At 27.2% G+C, this 16,947-nt stretch overlaps 1 protein-coding gene across 1 annotated transcript in view; it reads right to left on the minus strand.

Moving 5' to 3' along the window:
- Positions 1-16,344, minus strand: part of LOC129977974 (uncharacterized) — a 31,270-nt gene extending 14,926 nt beyond the window's left edge. The window contains exons 1-2 of the mRNA XM_056090598.1: positions 16,228-16,344; positions 3,491-3,587 (exon numbers count right to left, since the gene is read on the minus strand). Of these exons, the coding sequence (XP_055946573.1) occupies positions 3,491-3,587; positions 16,228-16,302 (172 nt within the window). The 5' untranslated portion in view covers positions 16,303-16,344. The remainder of the gene's footprint in view (positions 1-3,490; positions 3,588-16,227) is intronic.
- Between the last annotated feature and the right edge of the window lie 603 nt (positions 16,345-16,947).

Consider the following 16,947-nt stretch of genomic DNA (forward strand, 5'->3'; position numbering starts at 1 on the left):
ATTATCTATGCTATAAGCGCTTTAAATCCATCAGCGAAATAAAAGCGAACCTCAAAGATTATTTCTTGTCCAAAACACAACAATTTCGGAAAGAAGGCATAACGAGAAATGGAAGAAGGCGATAGAACAAAAGATTCTTATATAACAAAATAAATAATATTTTAAACGGTAAATATTGGGTATTTATTTCGTATTAGAAATAGAAAAGAAACTTATGGGACACCCCAAAAGAACGGAAATTAATTTTTTCGGTTTTATTTCTAATTTTAATATGCTACATTGTCTAACAAGGGCTACCCTTTCTCGTTTTAATCTGAAAGAAAATAAATTATTATATATCAATATCCTGAAAAAAAAAAAGACAACAAACAATTTTTTTTTACCAAAATAAAAAAAAAAGATAATCATATTTCTATTGCTCTGTTTTAAATGTTTTAGGTGTCATTTCAGCTTTATATCGATTTCCTATGTTGTTAGCTTTGTGTTCACGTTTTTAAGAATTTTTAAAACATGTCTTTAAACATGCATACATTTATTTGCATTTGATTTTTGTTATCTTAGTTGATTTAGCATAGTAGAAACAAACTTGATTTTTGTACCGGAGAAAAAACAGGTTGTCAGCCAAAATTTTACAAAAAGAACAGTTTATATAATATATAATAAAAAGTAAAAGACCATTAAGATTTTCTCTCATATTTATTGTGACAACAAAAATGATATTTTGTGAATAGAGTCAGAATTTTGGTGAGGGGCTGGGAGTGGGAGGGTAAACAATGGGTTCAAAAATTTTTTTCCGGTTAATAATTTTTTGGGTTATCTGGAACGAAATATTTGTGTCTTTGCTTCTAATATTCCATTTGGCATCATCAGAGTAAAGTACATTTCTTTACGTTTCTTCTTTAAACTTTACTGGAGATGATTTGATAGGCTAGATAGCAACATAATTTGCTTTCAATATAAATAATATTGAATAAACAACTCTAAATAATCCATTACGAACATAATTTGCAATTAATGAAAAATGTTAATCAGTATATTTTTCATTATTTTTACCAACAAATAAACTCTACTGATAATAAAGATGAATAAATGTATGTGTGTTTGACGCTCCACAGGTACAGACCATTTGATCAACAGATTACAAATTTAGCACATATATATTTTGGAAGATGGGAATGTGCACCACAGAATGACTTTTTAGAAATTTTAATTAATGAAAAAACTAAGCTGAATTTTGGCATTTTTACAATTATAATTAAATTAATTAATAAAAATAACTATTAATTTCCACAAAATAATGAATTATATATCGAAATGGAATCGATTGGAAATTTTGTCGACGTTTTTTTCCATAGGGGATATCCAATGAAGTAGTGTGCTATCGATTTATCTCAAAAATGGAGGAAGGTGGGGGATAGGCAACCCTTGATGATATATTTCGATGCCACAATCTATGAACCACAATTATTGAAATCTATTCAATACTTTTGATTGACGAATTCTGTCTCAAGTTTTTCCCATAAAGAATGTATTATGAAGTGTTATTTTTTACGATTTCTTCTGAAAGTGGAAGATGGAGGAAGGCACTTGATTTTTTATGATATATCTAGAGGACTTAATCAAAAATGCAATCATTATGAAATCCAATTAAAAATAAATGTTTTCTTGTTTGTTTGTTTGTTTCTTATGGCACTTGCCACTGACAAGCCCGCTGTTACGAAGACAGCGATTTAAGCCTGAGGGGGAACGTCTCTTATTTTTTATAGCAGCGCCAACTAGGGCCAAGAGTACGACTTTGCCACTCACGCATCATTCATTCGCTTGCACAACCCCTTTTTACAGGAGGGCACATTCACACATCTCACAGATAGAACAACAGAAGAACAACCATGCCCAAACCGGGACTCGAACCCGGGACGCCCAGATCACGGGGAAGACGCGCTACCCCTATGCCAGGACGCCGGCAAATGTTTTCTAAACCAAACTAATAAAGGATGCATTGTATTTAGACAACGCTAATGCTGCTACTACTAAAACACAGATGAACTTAACCAAATTAGAAAAAAAATATTAAGCAAGCTTTGCAAAAAGAATATAAAAGAAAGAAATGATGAATCCGGCTTGAAGACTTTCTCACGGGTCACCTTCAGGCAGGAATTCAAACTAGGGATTTTTCTGTGAAAGGTCTGACTTTCGTCCAGAAATATTGACCCCTCGTGATCCGAAAATCCCCAGAAATGAAATCCTTAGAGCCACATCACAAAAATAAAACAAAAACCAGCATCACAAAAATAAAAGACAATAAATTATACAATAAAGCAAATTATACAAAGAAGCAAGCAAAAATAGTTGAAGGTAGCTTTGATTGCAACCGGTATGTTCTTTACTTCCTTGTTTTAATGTTTAATTTTTTGGTTTTATGATTGAGTGGCCTTTTGTAGTTTGTGTTTGTTCTAATGTGGTTTGCTTCGATTTGGAAGTAATAATTTGTTTTATTGTATAATTTATTGTATTTTATTTTTGTGATACTGGTTTATCTCTAAGGCTTCCATTTCCGAGGATTTTCGGGTCACGAGGGGTCAATTTTTTTGGACGAAAGTCAGACCCCTCACAGAAAAAATCCCTAGTTTGAATCCCTGCCTGAGGGAAAGTCTTCAGATCGGATTCATCATTTCTTTCTTTTTGCATTAAACTTTTTTTTTTCGAATTTGATATCTAGAGGACATCTTTCATATGAAACAAAAACTGGAAAAATCGAACCAATAGTTTGGGTTAGGCAACTGGTGAGAAGACTTTCCATATTAATTAAATTATACAATCTTGTATCAATTCTGTGAAATTTATTCTCAACTGGCGTTTATAGTGTTATATCGAAGTTAAATAAAATCAAACGATAAGCAATTTTAAGTTAAAAAATGATTCTTCAGCAATTTATTTTTTTAAATTTAAAGACACAAGCAAGAATAAAACTGGGTGGCAAAATTTTTAATCATTTAAAATGAAATTTTATCCTTAACAAGATAATGTATTTTGATATTTTAAAAATTGTATTAATTTTTGAACATTTTCAGACAATTAAAAGTAAAGATAAAGTGGGCGAAAATTTAGCATTTTAAGCATAATTTTTTTTTCAGTTGCAAAGCGTTAAGACAGTCGAAGTTACTTAAGGGATAGATTTATATTGTGTATGGATTAATATTCCGAGTAGTGCATTTCCATTTGCTATCAGGGAAAAAAAAAAAAGAGCCACTGAAATATTTTCTTCAAACGAAAGGAGAATTAAAATAAATTTGAAAAAAGATATAAGTTATTATTTTTTAGTCCTTTAATTAGATTCTAAAATGTTAAAATAATGTATTGTCACTGAGAACATACAAGCATAGAAAATTTAAAAACTCAGTACATAAATAAAAAAATTGATTACAAAATTCCTGCTTTACAAATATGAAACCAGTCAAGGTAAATAAAAATGATTGAAAATATAACATACATGGAAACTCTCCTTGATAATCATCGTTTTGAAGAACTAATGGAAGACCTAGGAAGAGACGTAAGATGGACCCTACGCAGCAAGTCACACTGAATGCCTATAAAAATCAGTTAATCATTAACACTCTAAACAAACAATCAATTATAAACCATTCAAGGGGACAGTAAACCCAATTTATGAAGAGAAACCTAAATTAGTTTTACTCTTGATTAGCAAATATAATTATTTCGAATGTGAGTATGGAATGCAAAAAAGATTATGGAAAAATTATGCAGAATTAACAGAAAAAATTATGGTAAGTATCAATTATTTTTTTAAATATATACGGAGTGATCGGTATAGTCATTTTAAGCCCCTTAAATCCAAAACAGCCCCAACTTACAAGCAGGGAAGTAACATGTAATAGTAATATATATATAGTAAATATCCAAAGTAACTTATACTGAACTTATTGAAATAGGTTACAGCGCCCCTAGCGGGAAAATAAATAAGCTGTAAAAATAAAAGAGATCAGCCAAAAAATCAAATTAGAAAAGCGTACGCTATACGATTACAAAAATACAGGAAAAGTATTATGAAGCAATCTATGAAATTGGCAAAGGAAATTTGTATTTTCCATAACTTGAAAAAGGGCTTTTCCTAAAATTGAAAAATGTATTCTCTGATAATCCCTGTCCAAGCGCATTTTTCAGATTTTTTTTCATTCATTTTGTCTACTTTCTTCACTGCTTAAATTTCACTTCGTCGTTGTTTAACTAGAAAAAATTGTATGATAATACCGGAAAATGCATTTTTCAATTTTAGGATTACACCTTTTTCAAGTCAATGACTGTTCATAATTTTATTTGCAAATACATGTACCAATTTCAAAGATAGCTACATTAAACTTTTTTTTCTTTTGCGTTTCTAGTATGGTATTATTGTGATATGGTATATTTTTCTAATTGGAATTTTTGGTCGATCACCTTTATTGTTGAGTTATTTTTTGCAACCTCCTTCTTCAGCTTTCTCGGGAGCTGAAATCTCTCAATAAATTCGCTTTAATTCCCTGGCTATGCGAGATGTCGTTTTGAATTTACAGGGCTTAAAAGGACTTTACCGATCACTCTATATACGTTTTGGTTAGCATTAAAAAAATCCTATTAATAGGAATAATAATTAGTTATTGTTAGCATTAACTATGGTTATTATTAATAACTGGCACCAGTGGTTACTCACCGATTTTAATGATTACTGAAAACTTCAGTTAAATATTTTATATTACATGGTCTTAATGACTTATACAGCAAAATATTTTTCAATTTCAAATTTTGATATACTCCTACAATTTTAACAAGTCGTTCATCGTTAAGTTTATTAAGTTCTGTGCATTTCTCTATCAAATTTTTTACACATTTAATTACATCGGAGGAAAGAGAAGAAAGGCTTGGAAGTAGTGTACTTTAAAAAAATTTCATAGTTGCATGGTTTTGAAATTGATTTTAATTGTAAATACAGCAAACTGCAAAAATTTTACTGAAAGCATTCCTTATACTGAAGCTTATTCTACATGGAAAAAGTGAGCCATGTTTGAAACTTTGATCATCATTATCATCAACAAAAATGTTCATATGTTAGTAGCAACAATGAAAATGAGTTGAATTTCATTTCAAAAATGAAACACATTGTAAAATAAAATGCATATAAATTTTTTATAAAAATATCGATAAAAAATTTCAAAAAAATTTGGTATCATCAAAATGAGAATTTTTTAAGTGTTAAGATGACGTGAAAATTATTTCTGGGCTGTAATATTTTCGGAAGTTATCACTGAAAACTCAAGCATCCATTAAAATTTTTAAAAAATCGTTCCAAGGTGTATTTTCCACTCTTCACAATGGATGCGCGCCAAATTTGGTCAAGTAGTCTGGCCTGTTGAGCACCAATACATACACAAATACACACATATTCATTTTTATTTTTAGTAGAGATAGAGTTAATCTTTTAATCACATTGACACTATCATATATTATCTGTTTTTTGATATATTTGGAGTACATTATTATATTTTTTCGTTATATTTAGATGCATAAAAATTCAATTTATCCGTGTTCTTGAATTTAATTATCCTTTTACTAGAAAATTTCATATTAATTTCTTAGTCATGCAAGTTCCCGAATTTCAAATGCTTCTTAGAAACTTATTTCTGTAATTTTAACTATCTAAAATTGAATCGCAATATCACACGAAATTTCAGAAGGGCTAATTCTTGCTTATCTAGAATTTAGTAAAATTCCCTTTTGAAAGTCCATAAGCTCTTAACGCTATCGCAAACTATTCGTTTATATTGATATAATGAATTTAGCTTCTATATGAATCTGACTTCTGAACATAATTTAAACAATCAAACAAAAGCAACTTTGTTAAAAATTTTGTTTAAACATGAAGAAGGGGAATCAAGTTGTAATTCAAGGAGGTAAAAAGAAATGATTTAAGAAGAAAAATAAAATTTATAAAAATAAAGAGTGTCCCTTTTCTGCTCATTTTTGGAAGTTTTATTATGTACATGAGCAAGCACACGCACGCACATGAATTTTAGAACATTGAACAAACTTTTATCAATAACATACTTTCCATTTTGTTTCATTACAGTTCGCTATCTTTTCTGCGAGTTTATTTTCCCATATTTATTAATTTACGTTCCTTAAAAGAAAAAGAGAAAAAACAGTTTCAATTACTATTTCACTGTATTATTATCATGTGACTTTTATTTTCTCAAGATTATTGTGAAAACATTAATAAATGATAATTTAATAGCACAAAATCCAGACTTCATGTAAAATTACTTCTGAAATATTTTTTTTTTTCAAATCACAAAAAAAGTGCTTGATTTGTCAATTAGTTTTGTTTTTCTTTTATGGTTTCATTTTATTTCATCAGTTTTAAAAAGTACATGACACTGCAGTAAAAGCAAATACGAAAAGAAAAAAAAAAGACATAAAAGTTTATGAAATAAATAATTTATTCAAATGAAACCTAAAGTTTCAAATAATGATTTGTAAAAAGTACACCTAATGGAAATTAATTTTTCCTGTAAATCAATTCTGTTCCGAAATATAATAATTATGTTCTCTACTATTTCTCCCTTAGCTTGTTAAAATCGATTTTGCTTAAAGTAGGTATCAAATGTGAATGCAATGATCTTTTTTTCACTTTATTAATTACATAGAATATTTCAGTAGAGCGTAAAACTTTTTAAAGAATGACATGTAAATCGAAAACTGTAAATATAACTTTAAAAAATAATATTTAGCTATAAATATTACTAATTCGCTTAAAAATCTGCTGTCAAAAGTTTCTGAAAACTTCCGATTTTATCTTTTTGATGTCAAATTGTTTAACTAAAGAGTGACATAATTTGAAATACTATTTATAAATAATAAGAATATCTCTTGTGACATTTCATTTAAAACAAGAGATAAGTTAAAATACCCGAGTCAGTTATCTTGTCTAAAAGCAATATAAGAGAATTTTCTCGCTTTAAATCTTCAAGGAGTAGTTTCAAAAGTAGGATACAAATGCTTAGTGACATTATTCCAAATTTTAGTTATAAATATTTAAAAATTCTTTTTTTAAGATAATAAAATTCATGCATTGTTATGCGCAGTTTTTCATTTTCTTTTGACTACGGCGAGGCGTAATTAGTAAAATGAGAAATAGTTTTACATGTTTATTCGATTTTATGCATCGATAAATCAATTTATATTAACTTTTTATGGAATGGAAGACTGATTATAGTAGAAATTATTATTTCAAATACCTATTAAATATGTCACCGTTTATGCAACATGGAGTAATTAATGAGACCTTTGAAAAATCTGAAAAAAATTACTTACTTATGTTTCACAATTTTTAACCAAATTTAGAAGAATTATTTGGATTATATTCCCCCAATAACGATACTGATTTAGATATACTTTTCTATACTATGTATTTAAATTGGATCTGGAAATAAATTTGTTATGGAAAAAACTGGTGGTATTTTAAAGTATTTAAATGGTATTTTAAAATTTTTTCCGCTTTTTTGTTTAAGTCCGTTTTATTTGAAAATGTCTTTAATGTCCAATTTTATTTACTGTTTTCTTAATTTATACTTATAATAAAGTTCAATGTGTGTGTGTGTGTGTGTGTGTGTTGGCGCTCTACAGGCCAGGTCATTTGACATAAAGCTACCAAATTTGGTACATGTATACCTTAGAGGTCGGGAATGTGCACCTGGGGTCCCTTTTTTTGAATTTTTAATTAGAATTTTAATTATTAATTAAAAACTAACTTTCCCGCCAAAAAAATCTTCCATTTTCCCCACCGCCAAATGAGTAAGGCTTTAGTTTTTTTTTTCTCCCAACAGTAATAAGGCTAGGGTTAACATTTTACGGCGGATTATTTCAAACGATTCTGTTTATTTTCTTAATGTTTTATGCATTTAAAATTAAACATTGTTAATTAATCCATGTTTCAGATTCATTCTGAAGTACTTTTGAATTAAAATAACACAGAATAAAGGAAATTAAAAATGTAAAATCTGCATAGCGTTACCCCAACTGGCGTAGAAAAATTCACGCATTTGTGTTAACGTAACTGGCGAAGAAAATTCACGCATGCGCACTGTGTTCTGATTGTTGCCATGACAACGGTTAAATTATTTATTAACGGACGATTTAAATTATTTTTGGGTTAGTTGCATGCTTTTGTAAGTAAATTGTATTTATGTTAGTTATATATATTTTTTGTATATGCTTATAGTTTTAAGTACATCGTTTTTTAAGTAGTTTTTTAAACCTGTTTTCAATGATTTAAATTATTTTTAGGTTAGTTGCATGCTTTTTTTAATTAAATTGTATTTATGTTAGTTATATATATATTTTTGTATATGCTTATAGTTTTAAGTACATCGTTTTTTAAGTAGTTTTTTTAAACCTGTTTTCGACCGATTATTTTAAACGATTCATTTTATTTTCTTAGTGTTTGATGCATTTAAAATTAAACATTGTTAATGAATCGATCCGTTCATGATGAATCTGAGAAAATTTTGTTGACAAATTCTTGAGATATTACATAAATTAAGAAAGATATTCTTTAGTGCCCATAAAGTTTAAACGCTCAGTGACTCTATTATCAGTAATCATATTATTAAAAAAAAATGCTTTGTTTCAGTAAAAAAATATTATTATATTAATTGCAGATTAATCTTTTACACTTTAATTTAAAGTATAAATTCTACGAGGGGTAACAGAAAATTAGAGAGATACATATCACGTTATGACTGAAGGCCTTTATAATATTATGAGTGAATTATATGACTATCAAAATTTGAAGTTTTAAAATATTTTGCTGAAGAATCTATTAAAATTGGAATTGCATAAAATATTTAATTATTAAAATTTTAACGAACATTAAGATTGGTGAACCGGCTGGTCGCCAAAGGCGGCTAGTGCTAAATAAATCTCTCCCACGTACATTCTTTTTAAATGACTGCAATAAACGAAGAACAATTTTCAATCATTCAATTTATATTTGTTTAAAAATTTGTATTATTTCTTTCAAGGAGAGCTGTTTTAATTATTATTTTATCTAAATATCTACTAACGGATTTTTAAAATAATATCTTAATCGTGTAAGGGCAGTAAAACGTACATTAATGAACTAAAGTACAGAAAGTACTTTCTGATTCTCGAGACGTTTTGAACATATCTTAACAGATATTTTAAAAACCAAATGAAGCAAAATAAGGCAAAATCCTATAATAAATACTTTAAATGTTTCTTGTTACAAGAAGCTACCTAAGCTTAACAAATTCAGAAGTAATCGTAAGTAATGATTTACATTATGAGAACTAAAAATATAAATACTAATAACTTGATATAAATATTAATAAAGTTAAAGAGTACAAGTAATTAACTTTTTTAGATTAATGGATATGAGAGAACTTAACAATTTTGAAAATTTTATAGGTAATAAATCGTTTATAATTAAAAATAATTTAAAATGCTATTAAAGCTGAATGGGAAGAAAAGGTCTACCAGATCTCCGAATATACATGTATGCTGTAGAAAGTTTTTGCTGGAAAATTTTTTTAAATGATTGTGTATCATGAACCTATTTACAATCTGGATTTGAAGTGAACTAATGAGGTCGAATATTATTTTGAATATAGCAAATAACCGATGATGTTCCAATTAAATTTCGTTAAATTGAAATAAACTTGAAAAACTTCTCTTTTTCATACAAATTAAATTTACAATTAATCCTGTGATTCTCCAAGTATACTTTTGGATACTTTTACTCGAGCATTCAAATACGATAAATCAAATTTAATGCATCATTAGGTATCTTCACATTGAATTTTTTTAATAAATGATTAAAAATTCAAATTGAAACCAAAATAGGAAATATCATTAAATAATATCAACAGTTTACAAATGTATTTTTAAATACAACAGCATTCTTAAGAATATAGAAATAAATATGAAATTATGAAATCAATAAAATTAAAATTTTCAATTAGTATCTACGGTGATATAGTTTACACGAGAAAACCAAACCGATATCCTTTTGTGTAAGAAATTTACATTAAATTATTCGATTGAAGATATAATTTATTGCGTACTTCATTTTATATGTAATATAATATTACACAACATGATCTTATAATGAGAATTTATTACTTTTATAACAACTCAATCAAAAAAGTAATATTTCTTATGTAACTTATAAAAGTCTCAATAGGGAAATGAAATAAAAAAAAAATAAATGTTCTTCGTTTCGAACATCAAGAATATTATAATTCACGAAAATACTTCATTGAATGAAGCAATTATTATTTTTATTAGGTTGAATGAATTCTCTTCATGAATTAATGAATTTTCATTAAATAAATGTATTTTTAAATAAAAAATAACTTTGTACGTGGTTAATTTTAATATAAATAAGAGTCATTGGGGCTATGATTGTTTGTTTGCAACCGAATTCAACAAAACTTTGCACACTTATTATATAAGGCAAGAGAAAAAAAAGTCGGACAATTTTGTAAATGTAAAAAGTAATTAAATAGTCAATTAATTAGAAACTAATCGAAATATTGCTGTTTTTTCCGCTATAAATTTCGAGAAAATTATACTACAAAAAATATTTATATACAACCTTAAAATTTAAAACTTTACCTTTTCAGATACCAATTTCATTTCCAGGTTATTTTATTATTTTTTTAAAATTTAATAAATAATTAAATGAATACAGATGATTCTGAAATAAAGAAATTTATTGATAGGCGATGGGAAGAGTTATTGAGAAAATCAGCTAGATGAGTTTTTTTTTAAATTCGTCTGGCGCATTTAATATTCTCAGTTTAATTAAAAACATTTCAGGGAATAAAGGGACTTAGTTATACTATTTTGTACAGAAAAATTTTATAGATTAAAAATGTTATACATGAAAATATTTTAACTCCAAGCAATGACGAGCAGTCAATTATAAACGAAACCTTCTTAACAGTGGCAGACGATTTTAACATGCGTCGCTATAGAGACTATAATAAGATGTTTAATGTTAAACAATCGTTTGGCATTACATCTATTTATTCGCTAACAGGCTAAATAAATAAGTGCCTTGAACAGTTGCATACAGAATAATCTTTAAAATTTTAACGAATGAAAAACTGAAACCTATTGAAATTTGAAGCAGATTGAAAGTCGAAGCTTCCGGTATACAAATGGCACAAGTTGGTGTGAAACGGTTGAACATTTGCAATAGTGTCATCTGGAGTGAAAATTCAGTAAATACATAACTTTTTTTTCTTTATTCGCCGACTTTGGGACCAGCTGGTTCACAGGGATTAATGCTCATTTAAATGTTCAATTAAACAATTTAAATGACTAAATCTCTAAATAGTTTCTTCAGCAAAATACTTAAACTTCAAATTTTGACATTCACATAATTCATAATATTGTAGAAGCTTTACGCTGTTCCATGAGCTCTGTTCTATTATTCTTACGTTGTTCTAATATTCTATAGTTTTACGCTTTTCATTGAGCTATGTATCTCCCCAATTTTCTGTCAAATCCCGTATATTTGAACAATAAACTGAAGCGAAAGTGATTAAACTTCGATTAATAGAAAAACCTTTGCGATGAAATAATTTTTTTTTTCTAAATATAACTACAGAAAATAAAATCTTTCAGTATCGAACTTACCTCTGCACTACAGAATAGTTTTTATAATTTATTCAATACTCCCAAAAGCTTATACAATATAAATTTCTTTAATTCATCATAAAATTCAATTTTTTGGTTTTATTTTCAAAAATATTTAAATGATGTAATTTATATTTTATTTTGTTTCATTTCTTAAATATTTATTGTCTAAATTTTATACAATCCATTGGTTCTAAGAAATCAAAATCAATGAAATATTCTTGACACACTAACTTTTAAATCACAAAAATGCTTCTGTCTTCTGAGGCCGAATCTGGCCAAGTTCTGAATATCATTATTAAAGGACAATGAACAATTTCATAATTTTAGTCTAATCATTTTGGGGGAAAATTCCTGATGTCGATTGGTGCATCTACTCTGAGACGATCAATAAAGTTTATATAAAATTTAATTTTTCCTATCTCACTTAGCTTTAATCTCAAAACAGGTGGATCTTTACTTTTATTTAAAACGTTAGTCAAGATCATTTTACTAAATATGATTCTGTTTAAAAATTTAAAACACGTAATTTATCAGAATATTTATTGATTCAAAGTGCATAAAATAGCATTATTTATTTTACTTAAACCCTTTTTCTTTGGTATATACCAAACCTTTAACCTTTTAACCTTTGATATATACCAAATATTATGCTGTATGTATGTATGTTCATAGTCACATTTCCTTACACTTGTCTTTCTAGAAAGTATCGTTTCATTTTCATTTCATTCATTCTTAGATATCGTGCAGACACATGCTTAAAAATTACAGCTTTATAGATTTAGGTTGCAATAAGACTTCTTAATTTAAATTTTTGCTAATGTGTAGTTAATAAAAACAAATTTTTCCAATGGTCTCGTAACGTAGCTCGTGCAAGTTAAATTTTATTTTTATTTCGTGTTAAATGAATTGTTGGAAAATATATTTAAAATATATTTTAGAAATGGATTGAAAATAGAAATTTAATTCACATATTAAAAATTAGTATCATTGAAAAGATAATTTTTTGAATTCTAAAAGATGCAAAAATCATTTTTATCGTAATATTTTCGAATTTTACCGCAGAAAACCCACAAAATTTTGCTTCAATTTTTATTTAATTTATATTCTAATTAAAATTTCAAAAAAAAAAAAATTCTCCGTAGTGCACATTTTCCCCCCAATGAATACATGTACCAAGTTTGATATCTCTGGTCAAACGGCCTGGCCTTAGGACACCAAACACATATTCATCTTTATTATTCTAGTCACCTTTGGTCGACTAATTGGTTCGCAGAGGATACAAGTTATTTAATTTCAATTAAATTATTTAGATATAACTTCGTATCCGGGACACTATGAAATTGCTAGGCATCAAAGATGTATTACTTTAATTGTCTTGCATATGTTCTGCTCATTATGTCGATGAATCCTTCTAATGGAAAATAGTTCCAGACATAAAATTCCACGACACATGGCGCTATTAAAAATGTGAATGTGTGGTTCATTTATCTTATAAATTTCAAGGTATTATAACTTCACTTTTTTTATACGTCACGTAAGCTACACAAATATTAAAAAGAATATTCTTCTTTAGCTTCCACCAATAGAAGAAAATCAAGCAAATTAAATATTTTATCAATCGACGAAAATTGTTTGAATTTATGGGTAACAGTGTAATTAATCTATTGTTTGTATCAAGCAAAAAAAAAAAAATATTTTTAAAAATTACCAAAATTCAATAAATTATGCACCATTATTAAATTGGTATGATTAAAAGACAATTTTAAAAATTTTAAACGATGTAAAATTTATTTTTGAGTAAATTTTATATCTGTCGCGAAAAATCGCCCGAATTTCGCTTTATTTTTAATTAATTCAAATTAAAAAAATCGCTTTGAGGAACATATTTTTACTCTCCAAAATATATTTCTGTCAAGTGTCGTAGCAGTAGGTCAAATATCAACTATTAATAAATTTTCTTGAGTCAATTTCCTTTTATTGCAGGCTTTTTATTCTAGGCTTTGTAGAAGTCAATACACACACATTTGCGCATTCATTTTCATTATTAGTATGAATTTTCGACGAAAACAGTCAAAGAAGTACATCGGTCTAAAAGACATTCATTCTAATTAGCAAAATTTTTATTTTCCAGGTTAGTTCAAGATCATATACAGCTGATGCATTTCAAGAAAAGTTTGAAAAAAAAACATTGAATTCAACTCAGACTCCTTGCTGCAGTTCAAACTTAGGATCTGCAACTACTAATTGCTTGGAGGAAATTCCTCAAATATATGTTAGGAGGAGGAAGATTTTCATCGGATAAAAAAGTATATAGATTGTGCACAAATACTGCCCGCTCGTTCAACTTATTATTTTTTTAAATCAATTTGTTGTGAGATGTTAAAGTGAGTTATATAGAAAAATAATATTGCTGCTGTTTTAGTAAATAATATTTCAGAAAATATCTTTAAAAAAATCTTGTTTATACTATATCATGCATTATAAAAAAGATGTAAATGAGAAATAAAATGAAATTGACTCAAGAAAATTTATTAATAGTTGAATTGCAACCTTTTGCATTTAGCAAAAGTATTGAAAGTGGAATGCTGTTCAAAATTTATTTATAATAGCTAACCACTACAAAAGCCCGTGTTAATTTTCCAAAGAACATTTTAAATTTTTTTAATTATAGTATTTATGCTTTGAAATATGTGCTTCACGATATCGAAATGGAACTTACTTCAAACGAAACGTATTTATAAAATTTCCATTATATTTTTAAATACGGCGAGAATTTATAAGGGAATCTGCCTTTTATAATAATTATTTCTAAACACAAATATGTATATTCTTAGATAATGCATAGTATAACTTTCATGAACAGATTGTGAGAATTCAGAAGACTGCTTATCTGTAGTTATAATTCTATTTTCCTTATAAAATTATTCAAATTTTATATATTTATCCACACAATCTATTTATGAATTTAAAATCTAAGATCATAAAAAGCATTAATATTTTAATTTACTAAAAGATTTTATTTAAGCTAGGTATAAGTCAATAAATTATAGTAAATTCTTTATTTAATGGAACTCTAATTAACGGATTTGAAATTTAACGGATAGATTTTGACTAATGTTTTTTAATCTTATCGTCTTTATAAAATTAATATTAAGAAGTTTTTGTTACTAATATTATATATATATATATATATATATATATATATATATATATATATATATATATATATATATATATATATATATATATATATATATATATAACTATTTTCTATTTACAATACATAACACAAAGTCAATGGTAATATCTTGTTTTAAATACTATTCATTACACAATTTTTCCAATTTTACTACACTTCCAATTACACTTTCACTACAGTTAATGCTTTATGTTCAAAGCTTAACATAATGTATAAGCACATGATAGATTTTTATTGGATGCGTCGATTAGACTAAGCACATAACTGCATTAAAAACTGATTATACTGGAGCGAATTAAACTTATTCTTTGAAATAAATTCTGAATTTGATTATTAAATGTAAGGACAGAATATTTAAAGTTGTCCATCTGCATTAAAAGTAACAATGTAGCACTAATACATGATTCATCTTTGCTATTAGTAGAGATAACTTTCTTTTTTTACTTATTAAGTTATTTATCTAAGCAAACTAAAAGAATACTAATCACTAAAATTGAAATAGCTGGAAAATAAATTGCTTATAATTAATCTGTGAGAAAAAATTTCTTATAATCATTCAGGTATATTTTTTTCTAATTGCAATTAATGCTCATTACGTTTAATAAATGATTAGACAATTTAAATTATAGCTTGCATTTATTTGATTGAAAATATAATTATGAAATAAATGTAAAAGAAAAATTTTATTGATTGAATTTTTATTGCATAATTGAGATTAAGCCGAATTTCAATTTAAAAAAAGAATCCTTTGAAGCTGCTTAGAGCTAGCAAGGTCTTTGTACGATTGTACAGTTTAGAGTTGACTCGAAGGCTCTGACCATTGGCTAGAAACGATGATTTATTTCAGTTTTAAAAACGTTTTATTAAACAAAAAATAAAGTTTCTCTAAATGCCAGATGTCATTATTGTTCTCACGAACCAAAATAAATGGGAAAATACTGAAAGATTGTATGATAGGCGTAAAAGTAAAACACTGAATAGTTAAGAAAAAAGTTAATTTAAACTGTCAATATTCAATAAAAACGAATAGTTCATATTTCATCGCTTATGTTTCATTACTAATTAATTAATAGGAATTAGAGATGGATACAGCAATTAAAAATAATTTTCAACATTATGCTTGAAAAAGTCATGAAAACGTTTTTCGAGCATCTTTGTTTCATGGGAAGTTTCTTATTTCACAAACCATTCTGAAAATGATGTATTATTCATTATGTTGAAACAAAACTATTCACCAATTTATCAAAAAGTCATCCCAATTTATAAATTTTTGTTTAATCAGTTACAAGTAGTAGAATTCTACTTACACCGCTTACATATCCAATAACTATGCACCCTACCCTAGTATCCCAGAAACAGCAGAAGGTCCTTAGGTACCTCATGTCAATCAGACTTGTCCCGGTGACGTTCGGTTGCAAAGTGATATCACCCTTTGAAATGAAAATCACCCAATGAAAATCATCTTCATAACCCCATCTCTAATACCTATGCAAGTAAATAGATAAAATAGCTTTCGATCCCTAAGTGATCGGAACAAAAGCTACAGAAGTATCCGAAAGGATTTAGATAAAATTTCTTAGGTTTACTGAGTACGATACTTTATCTGAATGCCCTTTGGTATTTATTTGCATACTGATTATATAATATATTTGTACAGATGAGGTGCTTCTCTTGTACCAGTTAATAAATTGTTTCAGAGTACAGTTGCAGAAAAGCGAGGGTTTAAGTATTTTTGAAGTATTTAAAAGGGACTGTATAATAACTTTTAACATTTTGATAAAACTATTATATAGCTTATAAGAATTTCAAGGTGGTTTTTCTTTATTCTTATAAAGGACTGAATGTATAAATGCGCAATATTGCTTCTAATCGTTTAAATCGGTCAATTCCAAATTTAGTACTCCTACATTAGAATTTTTTATTATTTATTTTTGAGTATGCTGTACCTTTTCAAGCATCCCTTCAAGAAAAGATTTTTTTAATAATGTTAAAGACTTCGGTTAGTTTAAGATCCATTAGACTCAAAT

The sequence above is a fragment of the Argiope bruennichi genome, chromosome 1, assembly GCF_947563725.1.
Source record: "Argiope bruennichi chromosome 1, qqArgBrue1.1, whole genome shotgun sequence".
Lineage (NCBI taxonomy): Eukaryota > Metazoa > Arthropoda > Arachnida > Araneae > Araneidae > Argiope > Argiope bruennichi.